Raw genomic sequence first — 20,251 nt, 5'->3', positions numbered from 1 at the left:
ACCTTGGCCTTGCCTGCACTCCAAGCTGCACAGTGTCCTCCGGGCTGCTGCTCGGGCCCCACCTCCTCCAGGAAGATGCGGGACGCCCCCAGGCAGAACTGGGGTCTTTCGGCCTGTGCTCACAGCAATCCCTGCTCTGTTGAGAAAGAATCCATGTCTGCTTCCCAACTAGACGTGCAGTCCTGGAGGACAGGGCCTTTCTTCTCTGGGACCTACTGTAGTGCCTGTCACATGTAGGATTCCTACCTCAATCTGAGCTGCCGGGCCTTTGTCTGTGTTGGTTTCATGTGAGGTTTCATTGGCGTGAAGATCCACATGTAAAAACCATTGCCAACCATGGGACGAGGGTTCTCAAAGGATCCTCAGGCTCCAGCCCTCTGCAGGGTCCTCTCTGGCTTCCAGGGGCGGGGTGCCCAGGGAGGGAGAGGGGCTGCCAGCATGGCGGGCCCTGGGGGCTCCTTATTCAAGAGGCCGGCAGCTCCTTCCTCCTGGCTCCCTCCTGACGGTGACGTCCAGCTGGCTAAGCCCTCTGTGGTGGCTGCCATCACTGGGGAGCAAAAGACCCATAACCAGGGACATCCCTGGAGACCTGATGCTGTCCTGTCTGGGCTTTAGGTGTCTCTCTAGTCTTCACTGCAGTGAGAAACTAAGGTATTCACCTAGGGATAGACTCTTCTGTGTTAACGTGGAAAGGAACGCTGTGGCTCTGGATCTCTGTCTCTCTCAAGCAGCTGGGGGCACGGGAGGAAGGGAGGGAGCGGCCCAGGGGCACAGGTCCGGGCCCACTTTAAAGATGGGGAAGACCGAGGCACAGTGCCTGCCGTGGTCGCCTCACCTGGCCCAGGCCGAGCTGGGACTCACAGGCGGTTCTCCAGTGCTGTGGGCTTCTCCCAGCCGCACTGCCTCTCCGGGGAATTGCTAAGTTTAATTAACTAGAGCGCTAATCTGTGGAGGCCGCAGAAAGAGCCCTGAGTGTGGCAAGGCTGGTCCTATTTCCCTGTGATTTACAAGAGCCGGGCAAGTCTGCGTCCCCATCTTAACAAGCGGCAGAGTAACTGGGGAGGAACGGCCTTCTCAGAATCCAGAGCCCTGGTTCTCCTCCCCGGGGGAGCACTGTGGCTCAGGGGCATATGGATGTGGTGGTAGGGCGATGGGCTTGGGAGCGAGGCGTGGAGCAGATTCGTGCAACACGGTCTCCTTTTCTGGAGGGCAGCGGTCTGCTCACAGGGCGAGAACTTTATGTCTCAGGACTGGTTTCCAAGCAACCCACAAGTGTCGGAGCAGGGAGGAGGTGCTGGTCAGAGGCCCAGAGCGACTTGGCTGGAGGCCACGAGTCATTGGTGGCAGCATCAGGCAAACCCAAGGGTTCTGAGAAGTGGTGCGAGATTCTTCTTCCCTGGTGACTCTGACGGAGTGTGGGCACCTGTGTGCATGTGTGTGTGTGTGTGTGTGATCTCACGCCTGGCTTCTCTCTCCCCATCACTCCAGCCCCCATGGGGCAGGAGAGGGACTTACCCTTATTGGTGAGTTGGGGAGAATGAACTCCGTACTCTCGGCTCATGGGCAGAGAAGGGGCCTCCCCGCCCCACCAGGAGCGGCCTACCTGGGGCCAGCACTGCCAATGAAGTCGGGGGACATTACCTACTTTTGGCATCTGGGTAACAGTCTCCTTTACTTTTCACGTGAAGCTACAGTCTTCAACTTGGTCTTAATCTAAGGTGACATTTTGGCTTTACTGTGCCAGCTTTGGTCCTTTCATTTCCATGAAGACTCGGGTAGGGAATAAGGGCGCTTGGTTTCACACAGGCCTCCCAAAATGACAACGGGCCCTAGCACAGACGGTTTCTGAAGGCTGGACACCAGCTCAGGCTGCCATTTAAAAGTGGCATCCATTGGCTTCTCTGGGTGACAACGAGGGAGCAAAAAGCTGAAATCCCCTTCTTTCCTCCCGTGGCCACCGCAGGGCTGGGCAGATGGACATGGATGTCTGCACCACGAGGCCACGATGGGGGAGCGGACCCTGCTCAGGCCTCAGCTGTCCAGTGAATCTGGAGGGAGTTCCCTTTTCCAGGCTGTCACTCTAGCACTTACGCTGAGAGCCTGGCTCCCTCAGAAATAAAGTGCCACTCTGAATTTAAATGATCTGTCCTTCTGGGAAATTCTTCCCGGCAACAGGACTGTTCAAACATGAAAAGCAAAAGAGAAACAATGTGATAGTTCAGAAATCACTGTTTTCCGGGGGCTGCAAAACTCACACAGCCCACGGACAAACCATGGGAGGAAGGGCCTTATTTTGATCTGCCAAGCGAGATGAACATTGTTTGACAAAGTTTCTGCCTGACGCGAAGGGAACTCTTACGGGAGCAATTTTTGCAGGGACCTGGCCTCAGTGAGGGAGGGCATGAAGCAGAAGTAATCGTTTTATGTGGGAAACTCTGTGGGCAGAGCAAAGATGGGGAAACGGAGGATAATTGGAATTGGCCGAACCGGGGAGACCGGTGGAAGTTGTGGGGTGGGGGCTGCCTTTTGGTTTCCGGTCTGGGCGCTGCTGCTTTGGCATCGGCCACGTTCTTCGCCAACGATGCTCAGCACTAGGGGGCGCTAGAGCCCCACCCGAAAGTGCCTGGGAACCTGCACGAAGCTCCAGGGATGTCCCTGGAAGGGCTCGTGGCCCCAAGTCCTCCCTCACCCGGACCCTCCCGGGGATTTTAGGAGAAGAAAGCGTCCCACAGGCCCTGCCGACTGTGCCACCAGGTGTTGGGATGGCTTTTCATTTCCGCGGGAGCCAGAGCCCTGGAGGTGGAGGGAAAGACAGGAAGGCCCCGCCGTGGAAATGGAGGGGACTTTAGGGAAAGATGCTCTTCACTCTGTTACCTCCCACCAGCCATTTCCCTCAAGGACCTCAGCCCTGATCGGTTCTCTCCTGCTGGGTCACCCCTGCGTCTTCTCTAATGCAGTGGCACCTGTCAACGCTGGAGCCGGAAGCATAAGCCCCAGTCCCCTCCCCCCTCACTACAGGGTCAAAACTAGAATTAACGTCATAGCTAAGTGAAGAGGTTTTTAAAATCTGCTTGCTTATAACCTTTTGTACGTATGCTGGGGACAAGCGAGTCCAATTTCCCGTGATGTCCTGAGTCATTATTGAAAGTCAATCTGGTCTACCGCAGGGAGCTGCATGGTTTTCCTTCTATGCCTTAGAAAGATAAATGCTTCCATACAACTGGAAGGTTTGCAACCCAGACGACTTCTGCTGGGGTAAAGCAAACGGTCTCATGCATGTAGAGACAGGAGCCCTGGGAAGATTTTTGTAGAATGTCCTGGAACACCAATAGACTGGAATCTCTAGAATCTCCCTGGCATTAATTCTGCACGAAAACATTTGGGATAGGGCAGTTTCTGCACTTGGGTGAAGGTCCTTAATCACTTATGTGATAGGAAGTCCAGGTTGAAAGGCGCCTTTGGTGTGTGTCCTCCCAGACTGCCACTGAGCTGTCCCACTTTCAGCCTTTCTGTCACTGAACTGGTCATTTCCATTCCTTGGGTATTTAGGCTCCCCTCACACCCCTCTGATGAAGTTAAGTGTGAACATTTTAAGGAATTCATTTTGCCCCAGTCAGGGGACCACTTGTAAATCCTGCAGTCGCAGGCAGTGAGAGTTGCACTGTACGGAAATAGCCAGTGTGGGTGGAAGTCAGGAAATCTTTGCACACATGTAAAAGGAGGCGATTTCCCCTCCTAAATTCAGGCTGAATGCTCGCAGCTAGGGCCCAGCTCCCAATTCATTCTCTAAGCAGGAGGATGTAACCGAGCCCCTGTCTTGCTCTGGAAGTCACAATTTATGCTCCTAATTTTAATTTTTCTCAGTTTAGGTCCCCAAAGGATTGACTAAATTCGTTTTGTGGACCCCATTAACACTAAACTGAATGATGACGCTGTTCTAGGTTTAGAATCAGTTTCTGGTGAATTCTCTGCACACGGGACTCTAGGAAGCCTATATCCCTCCACAACAGAATTTTAAGTCAGTTTGTAAATGAAAACGTCTTCTCAATTTACCTGAAAGTTATTAGTAATTAACTGACATCAAGAGACCACTGCTGGCAGAGGTGGTGAACAGCAAACGGGAACTCTGGCGAGAAAGGACGTTCATTATGTGGTTTAAATTAGAAGATGAAAACTCGAATGGCTTAGCAGTACCTCCTTGGTACCCTGGCTTAAGGCTGTGGTTAAAATGGGTCATGATGACTTATAACCAGTTTTTATTTTTTCACTGGCTTTGTTGGATGACCAAAGCCTGATGAATAACTTATGGAAAATCTAGATAAATAGCCTGACACATGCATATATGCAAATCAGGGGTCATTCTTTTAGAAGTCTTTTGAGAAATTATGAAGTCATTAATATTGCGTGGCAGACTTTCTTATCTAAGACGAGGGGGCTGAGGAGCCAGAAATACCGGCAGGCAGAGGGGAGCTCAAGACACGTGCCCAGTTAGAGCGCCTGGGCAGTTTTACATGATGGAAAATGTAATTGAGGACTCGAAATTACAGCAGCTTTGGAAAGACTAGGTGAGGGAACGAGAGTGGGATTGGCGTCCCCAGGGCCTTCCCGGGTGGTGTTCTCAGGGGACTCTCATGCAGTGGCAGGTGCTCGCTGACGAGAAATCTTTGCTCACCTCGACTTGAGCCGCCTCTGTGAACTTGAACAACACACTCAAACTTCGCTGAGTCCCTCAGGCTCCACTTCTAGAATTTGATGCATTTCCTGCCTGGGGGGTGCTGGAATGAACTTGCTGCTCTCAGAGAATGTGAGTCAGAATCTGGGTATACGTGAAAGAAGGAAGAGCTGAGTCGCCCTTCAAGGCCTCGGGGTGGGGTGGGATGGGGTGACAGCCACTTTCATTCAGGAGCCTGGAGCCGGCCAATATAAAGGGAAGAAGAGACGGGTGAACAGAGAACAGGGGGCCCGGGTAGTCTGTGCACCACGGGCAGGATGCTCTCCTCCTCTTTGAAGCGGCGAGGGCGCTGTTTGTAATCGGTGCTGTGATTACATTCAGGCCCACATGCAAGTATTAGGTGACGTGGGATGGATGTGAACAGGTGGACAGGAACTGCACAGAGGTGCCAGCAGCCTCCCTCAGACCCAGAAAATTCTTTCCCAAGATACAATTTTTACCTACAGTGTTTCTCTTTGCATTTGTTCAAACGTGGCTTTAAAGGAGAGGAGCAGAGAAAACGAAAAGAGAAAACGAAAGTCGGAATCATTGCATGGGATCTTCTGGATTTCCCAGGCTGGAGCACGTTAAACTCTAATTTGAGAGAAAAAAAAAAATAGACCAGTTTGCCAAGTGGAGTGACCTGATTCTTGTTGGACGAACATGTTGTCACTACAAAGCAAGTGGGAGGAAGCCCGCCTTTTCAGACTGAAATCAAAGCCCTGCCTGCTAGCCTGGAATTGCTGACCTAAGCATCCCCTCATCACCGGGCTGTATGTAGATTTAGACAACTCCAGGAAGCTGGGAGCCTATCAGGCCTAAACTGATTATTCTAATCAAGTGTTTTAATTAAGCACTTATTGCCAGGATCGCAGGAACGAGGTCTGTTTTTGAGCAGTAATGGGCAGTGTCTTTTTTTTTTTTTTTAAATTCTTCTTTATGCTGACACTGTTTGGCTTTGTGGGGGTGTATTTAAGGTTTTTTTAAAACTACACCATGGGAAGAGTCCCCTGGCAAAGTATATAATGCTGAGCTGGCAGTCTGGCCAGTGCACACAAAAATTAAAAAGAAAAGATGCTACCAACTGGGTTGCAGATGAATCGGTACCCCCAACAATGCATCTGTTTGCATCCTTTGCCCTAAAACACACGCTGGCTAGCCCAAGATTTAAAAAAAAAATATGTAAACACACACACATTGGGTTGGCTTTTATTGGAATGCCTAGATGCAGTCTATAGTCAAGTTATGGAAAATTCAGGTCACATAGAAAGTTAAGAAGGCAAATGAAAAGAACAATACAAATCAGACAAAATTTACATCTCAAAATATCATGAAAGCATTTTGACTGGCTTTGCCTAAAATACTTTGAATATCAATTTTTTTTTGTAAGCTAATTCTTTCCATTATACAGTCCCCCACCCCCCCAACTCTTAGAAAAAGGTCTTTTGTTTACATATTCCCCAAGGTCACTATTTCTTGTAAAAGCATGTCCAGATCACAAGTCTTTTTAGAAAGAAATAGGCTCATTATACCTACTAACGAGACACTAATTGGGTTGATTTGACTTCATCTAAAATAAGCACCAAGAGATACTCCCGATCTGTTATTTATCGGTGCCAGCCTAAAGGACCAGTCCATGTCAAGAAGAGGGTAAGATTATCATTTCACTTCTGCCATGTGGTACAAGCTTTTCATGGTCAATACATCAGAAACATTTCTGAGAATTTAGACTCAGAGCCTATTTCAACCAAAAGTACTTAACAGCATGCTAAACACAGTCCTGCAGAAACTTCATCGAACAGAACTGCAAACACCTAAGTTAACAGTTAAAAAATAAAATGTAAAACAGAGCCATGTTTATGTGGTTTGAAATCTCGTACTTTTCTAAATCGGGGCTTCGTAATACTTGCCAAAGGATTTCCAGGATAAAAAATATTAATGCTAATCTGTGCTTTCATTCTAATAAAATATCAGCATTCATTAGAAGATTAATTACTTCGGTATGCTCTACCAAATACACAAAGACAGTAATAGCACTGATACTGTAAACTCAGTAGCTATTTTGAAACTTTCCCAGCCAATCTGTTTAATAAACACGCCTACTGTGCAATTTAGAGTATGTGATACATACAAAGCAGTTAGAAAATTATTTTCAATACATCACTTGAACCTTTATATTTACGACATGTTCACTTGCTATATTTTATCACCATTATACATAGAGGAAAACAGTGTGTACTATAGCTCAATGAACTGAGAAATATTTTTCTAAAAATATTTTTGTGGCTGAATTTAGTGCTCGCGAAAAGAGATTTGCAAGAGCGGCTGGGCCGTCACAGGAGTGCAGATGGCCGCCGTGCCCAGGCCTGCTCGCCCAGTGCGGGAGGGCACGGCTGTCACTTCACCTCCAGCTGGATCGGCCACCCCTGGCTTCCCCGAGACAGGGCAGAGGCTGCCATTCAAACCAGCTCCCAGGACGGGTGGGTCGTGTGGGCTTACAGGAGCTTTTGTCTCCCTTTTGTGTCCCTCTTGGTGACTGGACGGTCCAAACCCAAGACTAGCAGAGGGACCCTGACCTTCCCCATCCAGCTCTCTCCCCGCTGCTCAGGTTCTGCTATCTTTCGTAGATCTTAAGACACATGTTAACGGTCATGACTACATCAGATCCTTTCCTTCTCATGCACGTTTCCCGGAGCATCTGATGTGGTCTCTTGCCTCCATCATGACATGGAGCTTCAAGGAATGGTTAACAGTAAAAACCCTGTGGTTAATTCTATCAACTCCCCATGACTTCTAGGGACGAGAGAGGACCTCTCTGGCCCAGTTTTTGTATTTTATTTTTTTCCTATCTTCTGCTACATTCCACCAGCCTGAGTTTTCTACTGTGCCTCTTAGTTGATAATGGTTGAGGACACTGGCCTGATGAAAAAGAGAAGAAAGAGAAAGGAGTTCTCTGATTAGCCACCCACTTAGGATTGCACTGTCCTATCCATCTAGTGATAGAAAGTTGCACATTTTTTTTCAACCTAATACAAAAATATTAACACTTCTGGACATTATAGGCATAAGTCGTTATATCTCTACAATATAATAATTTATACTGTACAGCTATAACAGATAACAAAAGGTGCAATCCTTTTAAAAAAATCACACAGTTCACATGTTTTTATCGTTTTATTTTTAAGTATAAACTTTTTAAACACTTTACATAAATTAACTCCTCTGAGACTAATATTTGATGTACAGTAAATTGTAATTCATATAAAAATCCATAAACAACTTGTCTCACATAATTTACAAAAAAATCAGGGTTTCCTTTGCTTATCAGTGACAAGGATTCTATTTGCCAGTTTTTTTTCCCCCAAGGCAAACCACGTTAGCATTGTAAAATCCATTATGAAATCCCCGCCGGAGCAGAAGTCACTTGTGCCAATGTCCTTTTACAAAGCAGCACAGGGAAAGCGGTTGGGTTGTCTAGAAACAGTAATTTTGCCCCACATTTTAAAATTAACAGAGATTATATATCACATCCTACGCAGAGACTACTTGTAAGCAAAGGTCGACAATTCGGTAATACCTGGAAACACTGTATGCATTTGTTACCTTAGTTAAATACAGTGTCTCGAAGGAACGGATGGCCTCGCGCAAAACGTTGAGGCCTTTTTTCCTTTCTTTCACTTACTTATTTTTCCTTTTAATACTTTCAGTCCAACTGAGTGCAGCGATATGCATATGTAAACATATTCTTTAAAGCCGATCACCTTTAAGGTCATTCAGAAAAAAAGTTTTTTTTGTTTTTTTTGTGTGGATTTTTTTGTTTTCTTTTTTAACAGCAGTCTCATTCTCCCGGAAGGCTCTTCTGTGTCGGAGAGTCCGATTCGGATTGTGCTACAGAGAAATCCGAGCAACGGTGCGTGGTTGAGGCTCGAGCGCAGCGCAGCGCCTGCCCCCGGCTGGGTCCGCCTCCCAGCGCGGGGCGGCCGCCATCCGTCCGCTCGCGGCAGCCGGCCCGGGGGTTACCTCTTGCCGATCTCGCTTTGTCGGAGGAACTGGATGTTGTTGGCGCTGTCGGCCAGCTCGGGGTACTGCTCCACCGAGAGTACGTAGTACCCGTCGTAGCCCTGCACCTTGCCGGCGCTCAGCAGCTGCCGCTTCTCGCCCTCCGTCCAGAGGCGCGCGCCCTCCTCGCCGTCGCGCACGCGCTGCTGCTCGCGCGCCCAGGCCCGGGCGAGCGCGCGCTGCCGCGCCTGCTCCAGGATGCGCGCCTTCTCCTCGTCCAGCGTCATGCCGTAGCGCACGTGCAGCGCCAGCGCGCCGAACTGCATCTCCACGTCGGCGAACCTGCGAGTCCTGCCGTTGACCACGGTGGTGGACTGCGACACGGTCACGTTGATGCCGTTCTCCAGGGCCTTGCGGCCGCTCGTCAGCCGCAGCGTGCCCAGGTCGCTCTCGGGCGTGGTGGTCTTGATGAAGTAGTGCGTGTCCTTGCCCTCGATGGTGAAGTGCAGGTTCTCCAGGTAGAAGGCGTTGTTGAGCACGGCCGCCACCTTGATGCAGTCCTCGTTGGCGATGTTGAGCACGTTGGTCTGCACGCGGCCCTGGCTCACGGCCAGCATGACGCCCTTGCCGATCAGCGACTTGACGGTGGCGAACCACAGCCACGAGGGCGCGCCGCCGCCCTTGCGCCTGCTCACCTGCACCTCTGCCATCTTCCCCAGGGACAGGAAGGCCTCGGCCTGCCTCGCCACTTGTTGCTGAACTCCGAAGATGGGCTGAGAAGTGAAACAGAAGGGGGGGGCGGTTTAGACAACATCTGTAGCTCTTGGTTGCCGGGGAGCCAGGCTTCCTGGCAGCGTGCCCGGTTCTGACAACCACCAAAAAAAGAGGGGGGTGGGGGGGACATTTCTGTGGAGAGCTCCCAGGCGTTTATTAAAACCTTTAGAGATGAAAAGGCTTAAAAAACAAAACAAAACAAAACAAACAAAAAAAAACCACTGGGTAGAGGAAGGCACTCAAAGGTCTCCTCCCCTCAAGTTGGTCCAAATGAGTTTTGAAACGTAAAAAGAGGTGACTCCATCATGTATTAGTTCAAAGCTTTTTCGTTTTTAATGTGGGCAAAATATGGCTTTAGCTTTTTCAGTTTCTTGACGCCCCTTTCCCACGCCCATCCCATTTGGGGAACCCCGTTTCTGAGGGTCACTGTGGCTTTCTCCAAGGGAGCCCGGGGAGGAAGCAGCCAACATAGACGAGGGTTTGAAAGGCTGGGGTACTCAGGCCGGACCACCGCCTCCTACATTATATGCTTTGAAATCCCTGTGCTCTAATTTAGGGAAACTCTGTCCTCTGTCCCGGCGAACACAGTCTTCACCTGAATTTCACCAGTGTTACCTGCATTAGTGAAATGTCCAGGGCTGAGTGCACAGTGGGACGGCCAGAGGTATTTATTACTTTGGGAAAACATTTACTTTTGGAGACTTAGGGACGGTGGACCATCTCTGCTGGCAAATGTTTTAAATTGGGGGCATCTGAACTCAGCCATTTTTTCTACTGCCAGATGTTTGGCCAGTGTTTCCCAAGAAAGCATCTGTTTCATCTGCAGCAATGAAAGAAACATTTGTTTTTCTGTGCTTGGGGCAGCCTCCAGTGTCTTTGCCCGCGATTCCCTAAGCTGTCCTTACCATGCGCTTCTCTTGACAGAGAACTTGAACCATATTTAGGAGGCTGCCTAGGAAAAAAGTTGGCAAGTCCATTTGTACAGTAAGACTTAAGTGTTCGCAGACATGTTGGAAAGTCAGACACAATTAGGACGTGCCTGTTCAAATGCACTGGGAAACTTCAGTGTGTCTTCCTGACAATTCACTGTAGAGGTATTTGCAATTTGAAATGTGAAAATGGCTCCCAGACCTTGAAAACTTGATGGGTTTTGCTTCTTAAAGGTAAAGGTGACATCCTGATGAAGGAATTGGTTTATATGAAGTATGAAACATATACCAGAAAACAGGTACTGGCACTGAAAATACTGTGTGTGTGTGTGTGTGTGTGTGTGTGTGTGTGTGTGTGTGTTTCAGCCATGACTGCCTTTTCTCTTTGTATTCACTGAAATTATAGGAAATTGCTCAAGGGGGGAAATTAATCTTTCTAAGAAACTCTGCACTCTCTTCTTATCATTATGGGGTAACCCAATTTCTTGATCTTTAATTATTCTGGCTTTAAGCTAGAAATTCTGGTGTTTTGTTGTACATTCCTTTCTGATCTCTGAATGGCGGGAATTAAAAGGCCCATTTTCTGAAATGGCAGCTTTGACTTTGCAATTTTCCATTCTTTTCCTTTTCTTTTAGTTCTCAGAACAATTACAGGCCTCCTGAAATGTTATTTTCAGGAAAATTCTATAAACACCTCGTTGCAGATGGAGCTTTATCAGGGGACATTTTATTTTTATTTTCAATCTGTCCCCATGAAACACTGTTCAGATTTTAAAGAAGTTGAACTTTGCAGCGCTGTTTGTGGGCTGCTAATTTGTAATACGAATCCCCTGCCCTCCCGTTTATTGTATCTTTGCCTTAAGGTCCCAAGTGCTATAAAATGTGCTTTCACAGGGGTTCTCTGTAGAAACCTTGTGTTCAAAAATGAGCTCCCTCATTTTATTACCTTCTGATAATGTCTTTTATGTTTTTATTAGCACCACTAAAAACAGATTTAAGCCTGTTTAACAGGCCCCTGGTTTGCTGAACTGAAATGTGATGTTTTTCTACCCTAAAAGAGTCGAAATAATTAAAAACTGGTCTTTGGTCCAGCTTTCACAAGGGTAGCTTGATGAAATGGGTAAATATCACACAGATAACCCATCAATCACCTTTTCACAGTTTTGCTTTTGGTTTCTTTCTTTTTTTTTTTTTAAAGATTTTATTCATTTATTCAACAGAGAGAGAGACAGCCAGCGAGAGAGGGAACACAAGCAGAGGGAGTGGGAGAGGAAGAAGCAGGCTCATAGCGGAAGAGCCTGATGTGGGGCCTCGATCCCAGAACGCTGGGATCACGCCCTGAGCCGAAGGCAGACGCTTAACTGCTGTGCCACCCAGGCGCCCCTGCTTTTGATTTCTTACCGGTATATCATCCCACTGCTGACTCTTCACAAGTTCGTAAGAAGGCTCGGTTAAATCAAATTTGGGAACAGGGAATCCAGGAATAGCATTGTGCAGATGGAAGCCAAATGTCACCAGCCAGCTGTTAACATCTAGGAGAAGAATGTTCAAAATGAAAGGTGTCAGAGTTACTTTGTGCTTTCATAAATTTAAATTCTTACCTTTAAAAACACCCCACCTTCACAAATAATAACCTGAGAGGAGCACGATTGCCTTTATTCTCCAATTCTGACCCCACTCTCTATTTTCAGACTGGAAGCTACGAGTGTCAATAACAGAGCTTCGGCAAGGGCTACAGAAAACACAGTCAGTGTCTCACTGAGGCTGGATAAACTGTCACGCGGGCGATGCTGCATCCTGAGCTAGTAATGAGTGATGGAGAGGGGTAATAACAATGCAACAGCAGCGCGGAAGAGCTGCAGTCGAGGAAAAACAAAGGGAACTGGTGGTTAGGCAAGACTGGTCTTAAGTAGAAGTTATGTTACTAGCTTTCAAAAGCGATTGCCCAAGGATATGCAGCTTCCACAACCCATTTTCTATTAATAAAAACCCTAAATTGAGAGAATTAAAATCAACAGTTGAGTCTTAAGCAAAGATGAACGCTGAAACCTGGCAGAACTGGCCAAGGGCACAGAAGTTCTGATTTCCATCAGCTATGACTTCAAAGGCTCACTGTGCACAGGTGGAGACGAACTTTTTGGGGACAGAACCTGGAAACCTTTAAAATGGTATTTTAAAATATTGCCATGTGACTCCAAAAGCCATTAAGCTCAGAATAAGGCTTCTGTTCTATTCTGAGGTTATAACGTTACAGAACTCCTCAGCAGGCTTGCAGCTTTATGAGTACAGTTGGGTGTAGGTTATTTTATGTATTAAGCACATTGCTGGAAAATTTGAAATTGCATTTCACCTAATATATTTTATGCTGTTCCATCTCTCTTTTGATGTTTTTCAGAAACTGCTGCTATGGCATTCCCTGCAGTCTGCGTTGCTAGGAGAGGATGGATTCAGGAGCTGTGGGCTTTCCCGCCTTTCAGGCAGCCCCTGTCAACACCTCTTAAATGACCAGTGGTAAACTGCTTGTCAGAATGATGGAGAGCCACTTGCTTCCTATTTTCTCCTCTAGGGCACAAACTCTCACCTCATCACCAGGCTGGCAGGTCCTTTGTCCAAGCAACATATGGCCATAGAACTAGTGGTATTCTCCCTCTTATAAAAGGAGGGGTGGTGGTGGTGGTGGTGGTAGAGAGAAATCCCAAGTTCATCACGTAGAATAGAGGGTGATACTTTTTTGGGGTGTGCGCATGTATGTGAGTGTATATAAGATTACAGGGTATCTTATGTTTTGGAGAAAATTCTCCTGAATGGTAGTGTCGGGGCAAAGGTTCTCCTACTATGAACAATGTCTGTGTAACAGTAAAAAAAAAAAAAAAGAAAAAAGAAAAATAAGAGAAAAGAAAAAAATCACAGGGTTTTACGTATTGAAAAGCGTTGCCAAAATAATGGGACTCAGATGCTGATGTGTGTCGAGCAAGCTGAAGGAGGACACCATGAGGGTGCTGCTGAACCAGGATTGTGAACGAAGCGAGTTTCAGCTGGTTCACATGGAGGAGAGCTATGACAAGGTTTTGGCAGTCTGGGAAAGCAGAAGCAGATGTCAAATGAACAGGGGGCAGCGTTTTGAGAGCTGTACCAAAAGCTGAGAAAACAGGCATCTCAGTGTGCCTCAAATATTGAGCAAGGAAAGAGACAGCCTAAAGGAGCATCTAACACAAGCCAGAACAAAAGAGAAAACCCCAAACCAAACCAAAAACAAAACAAAAACAAAAAAGAAAACAGGAAAGAACCTTCTTTCCAGGAAGCATACATGTGGTAGAGAGGTTCATTATGGTGGTGTAATTCGGGAAAGGAAGGCGGGAGCAGAAGGATTCAGAACCCATGCAGTGGGAGATGAGAGGAGAAGTCAGGAACTAAAGGGAACTAAAGCTGTGTTTCCAAATACCTTGTTTCTCTCATCCTGGTGGTATTGTGGTGGCAGAAGTGGGATGAGATATTTCAATTAGATCATGCCTGAAACTTGGAAAGATCTTATTACCCCCTATTGGCAGAAAAATCAGTGTGTCTATTAGTAGTACCGTCGTGCAAGAACTGCCCCAAATAGCAGGAAGACAGAAGCAGGATCCACTGGCTAAGCAAGTGATGGGAGAAACTGTTGCTTTATTGCCCTGAGGTGATGGTGGTGGAGAGTTAAACATCCCAGGAATGAGATGGTGAATCGCACTTTGCTGTGTTTCATGATTCCTCCATTAGAACTTCACACACGTATAAAAGAAAAACCCACATTACACACTTGTAAGGTAGTTAATAATTCAAGCAGAATTATACATATTTTATTATATTTTATACCATCAAGGGAGGCATTATTCTCCCCCATTTCATTGTTAAGGGAATGGATTAAAAAAACAACTGTGACTTGTCTGTAAAGCCACATGACTTACAGGAGAGGGACCGGGACTGGAACTTCACCTTGGGGACTCCCATGTTCATCCTGTTTTCCACATCCCCATGTCACCTCCCTTCCCTAAGTGACTGGATTCCATGTCATTTCAGAAATTTGTGGCCTTGGGCAGACAGAACAGGAAGTACAAACTATGCCTCCGTTTCCCTTTCTGGTTTCTCTTGGTTCCATAGAGAAATAAACATACGTAAAAGGTTAGGCATTTGATTCTGCAGGAGTAAAGTGTAAGGCTAAAGGAAGCAACTCCAGTTCCATGTGTATTCATATAAGGATCAAAGTAATTCAGCACTTGGAAAGGAAAAAAATGCTTACCTGTGATGTAATCTTTCACATCATGGATTTTGCTTGCGGGGTTGTTATTCCTGAACATATAGAGGTTAAAAGGAGCTGGGTCCTTCCCAATTCTTTTCCAGATTTCTATGTCAGGTGTTGTCCATCGTCCTGCCAAAATATCATAATCTCTTTCTCCAAAGTGGATCAATTTCGTGAGTGGGTCATATAAGCCACCATGAAATCCAATTACCAGTTGAAAGTCAATATTGGAGTCAAAATAGATTTCTCCATATGCAGTATACTGAATCTGTTTTAGCATAAGCCCGTTGCTACTGAAAACAGCCAGTGGCGTCCCTGTGTTATCGGACGCAATGTAGAATTCATCCCCACTGCTGATTTCCATGGCAAAGAGATGTCCTTGGAGATCGTAATAGAGAGAAGTGATTTCTGAACTTGAATGGTTGTAGACATGAGTAATCCTCGTGGGATAAGTTAAGTCGGCATAAAAAAACTGCAGGTGCTGTCCCAGACTGGTTTTGCTGGATACGCGCCTTCCCAGGCCGTCGTAACGATAGATCACTGTCCAGCCGCTGCCTTTACTATAAACTCGAGTCAGAAGCCCCTTGGAGCTGTACTCGAAGACCTCTGTGCCTCTCTGACGCAGGAACCCATCTTCATCCAACCGATACTGCACGTCCCCGAGGCGGGTGATTCTGTCTCGCAGGTCATAGCGAAGAGGTGTCAGACGGGCACTGTTACTCGGGTTCAGTAAATGGAGGTTTCCATTCAGGTCATAGTTGTAACGCCACATGATCTTTTCATTTAGATACACTGTTTGGAGCTGTCCGTCAACATCATACTCATAAGCGTATTTGGTAGTGTTGGCGAAGGGCCCTATTTTAATTTCTCTTTTGGTTACCCGACCCATGTTATCATATTGAATTGTAATCCAGTACATGAGTGACCTGAATATCTCATACTGAATTTCCTTGATGCGGCCATGGGCATCGAAGTGCTTTGTGTAAGTCATTACAGCCGTGGAAATGATCTGGTTAATATCATAATATATAACTCCAAATTTTCCAAACTGCTCCACCTTGCCAGAAATGTCATCAAACTGATAGAGATCAATGGGCAGTGGCGTTTCATTGATGACACCCTGCATGCTGGTCACTCGAAAGCTGTTGTCGTAGCTGTAGTCAAATCTCGCATTTACCATCCCATCCTCACTAAAGCGGAAAATTTGTCTGTCAATCAGGGGGCCAATTTGCCTATACCTAATGGTGCAAATAAAACCATCGCTCTGGAGGTTTACCGTTTTGAGGACTCCCGCTGTCTCGTCGTAGGTAAAACTGACTCTCGTGCTATCATACAAAATTTCTGAGAGCCTGGTCTGCCTTCTGTACTTGAACAAGACCCTCCGGCTTGTCCCCAGGAAGGCCGTCTGCAGGAGCAGCCCCTCCTCGTTGTAGTCCGTGATGACAGAGGCGTTGCTCTCGGGGGGGTTGTAAATGTTGCGGTAGTAGCCGATGGACCGGATGGTCTGCATGGTGTGGCGAGCCACGCTGGGCATGGTGATGGCAGACAGCCGGTCCCACATGTCGTATTCGAAGATGTACTGCCTCTGGCTGTGAAGCAGGAGGACCATGGACTGCAAAGACAGAGCAGACTGTGGTTCAATATTTGTGAACGGTGCGGGGCGGGGGGAAGCAAAAGCGGATCCAGTGGCCACAAATACACAGAAACATTTTGCTTGAGAAAATGATTTTCATTTTAATTGAGTTATCCTTGACCTTACATGTTGTTAACGATTCCCTGCCTAATTTGCTTGGATGCTTAATTGTGAGGGGTTCTGCAATTAGTGGCTCAAGATTCATAATGTGCCACTTGTCATGATTGTACCATTCTTTTTCTAGGCGACTCACAGCCAAGCAGCAGATTGTCGATGGATTTGGGTAAGTCATAATACAGGCACGAGCAAAGCTGCTTTAAAGACAATATTTCAAGGAGAAAACAGCATATGGGAAAAGAAATCCTATCCATAATTAGCAATTATTTAGGACGGTGGCTTTCCCCCCTCATTTGATTGAAGAGCCACTCAAATCATGTTGTAATTTCCAGTGCATGTGGGGGAGGAGCAAAGCATTCAAAATATTACTTTATGAAGAAGAGACATAAAATTAGTCAAAAATGGATCAACGTCAACAAACATTGCTAAATCACACGGTGAATGAGAGCCGTAAAGGCCCTGAATTGAAATAGGGATGCAGGTACAGTTTTTGTTTGTTTGTTTGCAAATGCTTACCTGTCACCTGGAATGACAATAAAATCTACATTCTGAAATTTGCTTTAGTGAGTACCAAATCTGATTTGTGTCTCAGCGGCCGGAAGAATGGTTTCTGGGCTACATTCTACTTTGGTGCTAAATAACGCAGTGAATAAATATATAAATTAAAATGAGCTCTGCCTGTTTTGCAAGTACTTGCAAAAAGACACAAGACAATCATTTATTAGGCCAGCAGGAGCTCAACCGTGAGGCTCAGTAGTGAATGATACAGCTCGACAGTCATACAGAAAATGGGCCATTCTCTCCTTTGCGGAAGCTTCTCCCAAACCCTGTTAGACCAAATGCAATGATGGCAAATGCGGGAGGACGCGTGTGTTAGGAGCCCTCCTGGGACTTAGGCTTTGCTTTTGCCAGAGAAACACGTAATCCCTTGTCCAAGGCTCATTCCCTTTCTCTTTACCGTCCACCATCTTTGAAAGCAGCCTGCACGGCAGGGTCTGTGGAGTTTCCTCTGGGGGCATATCTAGGGACAGGCTTTGGTGGCGGTGTGTTAGAGGTCTTGAGAATCATTCCTGGTAGTTTGCAGTGTGCCAAGGAAGGCTTGGATTATTGCTGAATTTATGGAACTAGTACCTAGCTGTGTAGTCATTTAAAATCACATCTGATGGTAGTTGGTAAAATATTTACTCCTGCTATGAGTAAGTTTCGGTTTGGTGTGCCTTTCGTAGCAAGGAAATGGAAGTGGTTTGGGTGGATTTTAGGGATTTGGGAGAGATGATGAAAATACTTGCTGGCTTTTCTGATCCCCACTGATACATGAAAGTGACCTCAGATACTGCTGTGTCTTTTCCTGTTGGTGGCTCTTATCAGTGCCCTGCTCCCTGTCTCCTTTTAAACATTTTCCCATGACGTTATGATCACTGCTATCAGTTTTTAGGGTCTGGATATTTCTGTTGCATATCTTCGTAATGTACTTAGTTTACACTGGGAAAAGTGTTCCAGGATGAAGTGGGGACCCACTCCCAGTTTCTTCAGGGGGAAGCTGTCTTGGGGTTTGCTAGGTTGGAGAATGAAGCATTTTCCAGGCATGAGGACTTACTCCCAGGAGGGTATGTGTGCAGGGGGGTTTACTCTGGGGTCTCTCAACAAATCGCCAGTGGAGTGACTGTCGAGCGTGACGATTAGTGTGGAGGGAAACTGGCATCTAGTGGGCTGGTCCCCTGTCTCAAGGGTGAGTCTCTTCGAAGGAGAGATGAGCAGGTTTGTGAGAGAAGAGACTGACAAGCAGGGTAGGCTGGGAGCATTCCAGAGCTGGGAGGCATCCATGGTGAGCCCTGAACCTGACACTCGTTCTCCAGAAGGCTAGTCTGTGTCAAGGCCATCCAGAAGTAGACAGGAGGACTCCCGGGCACTGGGTTTAGGTGTAGACTGTGCAGACCACCTCTGGTGAAGAACAAGACGGTGCGAGGTGAGCACGACAATGGCGCGGGCTGGCGTTCGGGTGACAGGTTAGTCTGGCTAATGCACGTAAGGCTGGAGGCAGTAACCCCTGCGTGTGTGACCTGGGCTGCTGCGAGCCTGGTGTTGGCATGCTCTGAAGTGGGACAGGCACTGGAACTCAGAATGGAACCCTTCCCTGGGGCTAATGTTTTCTCAAGGGCACGTGAAGCGTTCCACGAACATGCTCTTTGGTGGGTTCAGTTTTTGCAGAAGGGAATTGCAGGCAGGTGGCCCGTTCCCTGTCCCTTTTCTGTTGCTTTCATCCCTTTGGACCACAGTCACTGTCCCAAACCTCTCAGAGTGCGACTGAGCATTTTGCACACGGGTCACTTCAGGTCTTTTCTGGTATTGTGCCTGGAGCTTAAAGATGGGGGAATCCTAAGCGAGGGTGCTTACACCTTTTCTACGCACAAGAAAGGAGAAATGTGGCTTTCTAGAAAATAGCCTCTCATGGTTAATAATGCATACATAGGCTCTACATGTTTCTCATGGCTATGTCGAAGCTCTGCCAGCAACGACACAAAACTGACAGCTTCAGCGCTGCTCACGTAAGGCTCTTTCTTAAATGAAAGAGCTAGCACGGAGATTATTTACACATGACTTACATGCTCGAGGTCTAATTTGTGAATGTTGTCGACGTAGAAACTTGGCAGGTGGACAGCGTTATTGCTTGTCCGTTTGCGGCATAAATCACTTAAAAGGGTCTCAGGTAGCAGAACGTAACTAAGGAGAAGCTACTTGGCTAATGCAGAAATTTATCACCGCTGCACCAATGCGAATTACGTATTGATACTTAGAGTAATAAATGGAGCCCCGGCACATGCCCCCCGTCTCCCTCCCCTGCAGTGCTCTGGGTGATTGCTGAAAATTACTAATCATCCCTTCCCTCCTCTGACTCGCACTGTGCCGGCATACCTTGTCCAGGTACGTGTAGCTCCATGTTTTACCGTCAGCAAAGACCCGAGACACGATCCTCCCCTGGCCATCATAATCGACTTTCTCGCTAGTCGTTCCCCGTTGGACGCTGGCAATTTGGCCGGTGGACGAATAGGTGACATTGACCGCCATCAGCTTGCTGCTGGGCAGCCAGAGGGTTGGGTGCCCCGACGTGTCGTAGGCGATCCTCAGCAGAAACTTACGGTGGTCATCGTAGATCTTTTCTGTCTTTGTTGTTCGATCAAAGTCAACGGAAAGGAGGTTTCTGCCATTAACCTGTTACAACACAAACAGGATGAGAACATAACTCATGCTATTCCAATGCCAGTCCCTCAGTACACTTCAGAGTCCCGCTATTGTTTCAACACCATTTATGATGATCGATTCTCTTTGTCCGTAAATTAATTTAGCAACTTCTTGGGTACAAGTGCAAGGCAGGAGATTAACAGCGCCTTTAAAAGGTTTCATTAAGCAGAAAGACAGCCTGGCATTTGTTCAAAACCTTTTCAATTAAATGTTGTAAACTTAAGGAACTGATAAGAAAAACACCAAAATGTATTTGCTTTAAAGTTTGTTTAGAAGGTATGAAGGTGGTCAACATGCCATGTCTGTAAATTACTCAAAGCCCCTCCCTCCATAAGACACTGGAAAATAACTGCCTGGTACATTAATCATGGCTGTATTAAATAAAAGCGGTAAATGTGACTCCGGCCCTTTGAAGAACAGTTAAGTAGAAGCTGGAACCCACATCACTGTAAATTATTAATGAGTCTAAATAGCAGGAGGTTACAAACATGATCAGTGCTTTCGGCCCTGTGCTGAAATGTCGCAAGTTTTTAGAATGCCTTTCCCTTTAATAACATCTGGTTAACTGGCAGGGACCT

The 20,251-nt window shown here is 46.8% G+C and overlaps 1 protein-coding gene across 6 annotated transcripts in view; it reads right to left on the bottom strand.

Annotated features, from left to right (window-relative positions):
• Positions 1-5,910: 5,910 nt before the first annotated feature.
• TENM3 (teneurin transmembrane protein 3) overlaps positions 5,911-20,251 on the bottom strand; it is a 605,330-nt gene continuing 590,989 nt past the window's right edge. For all 6 annotated transcript variants that reach the window (XM_034647497.1, XM_034647494.1, XM_034647495.1 and 3 more), the window contains 4 exons: positions 19,347-19,643; positions 14,684-16,295; positions 11,815-11,945; positions 5,911-9,483 (listed from right to left, as the gene is read on the bottom strand). In XM_034647497.1, coding sequence (XP_034503388.1) covers positions 8,728-9,483; positions 11,815-11,945; positions 14,684-16,295; positions 19,347-19,643 — 2,796 coding nt within the window. In that variant the 3' untranslated portion in view covers positions 5,911-8,727. The remainder of the gene's footprint in view (positions 9,484-11,814; positions 11,946-14,683; positions 16,296-19,346; positions 19,644-20,251) is intronic.

The sequence above is a fragment of the Ailuropoda melanoleuca genome, chromosome 18 (assembly GCF_002007445.2).
Source record: "Ailuropoda melanoleuca isolate Jingjing chromosome 18, ASM200744v2, whole genome shotgun sequence".
Taxonomy (NCBI): domain Eukaryota; kingdom Metazoa; phylum Chordata; class Mammalia; order Carnivora; family Ursidae; genus Ailuropoda; species Ailuropoda melanoleuca.
The sequence above is the reverse complement of the archived record's forward strand: the minus strand, read 5'-3'. Positions and strand labels throughout refer to the sequence as shown.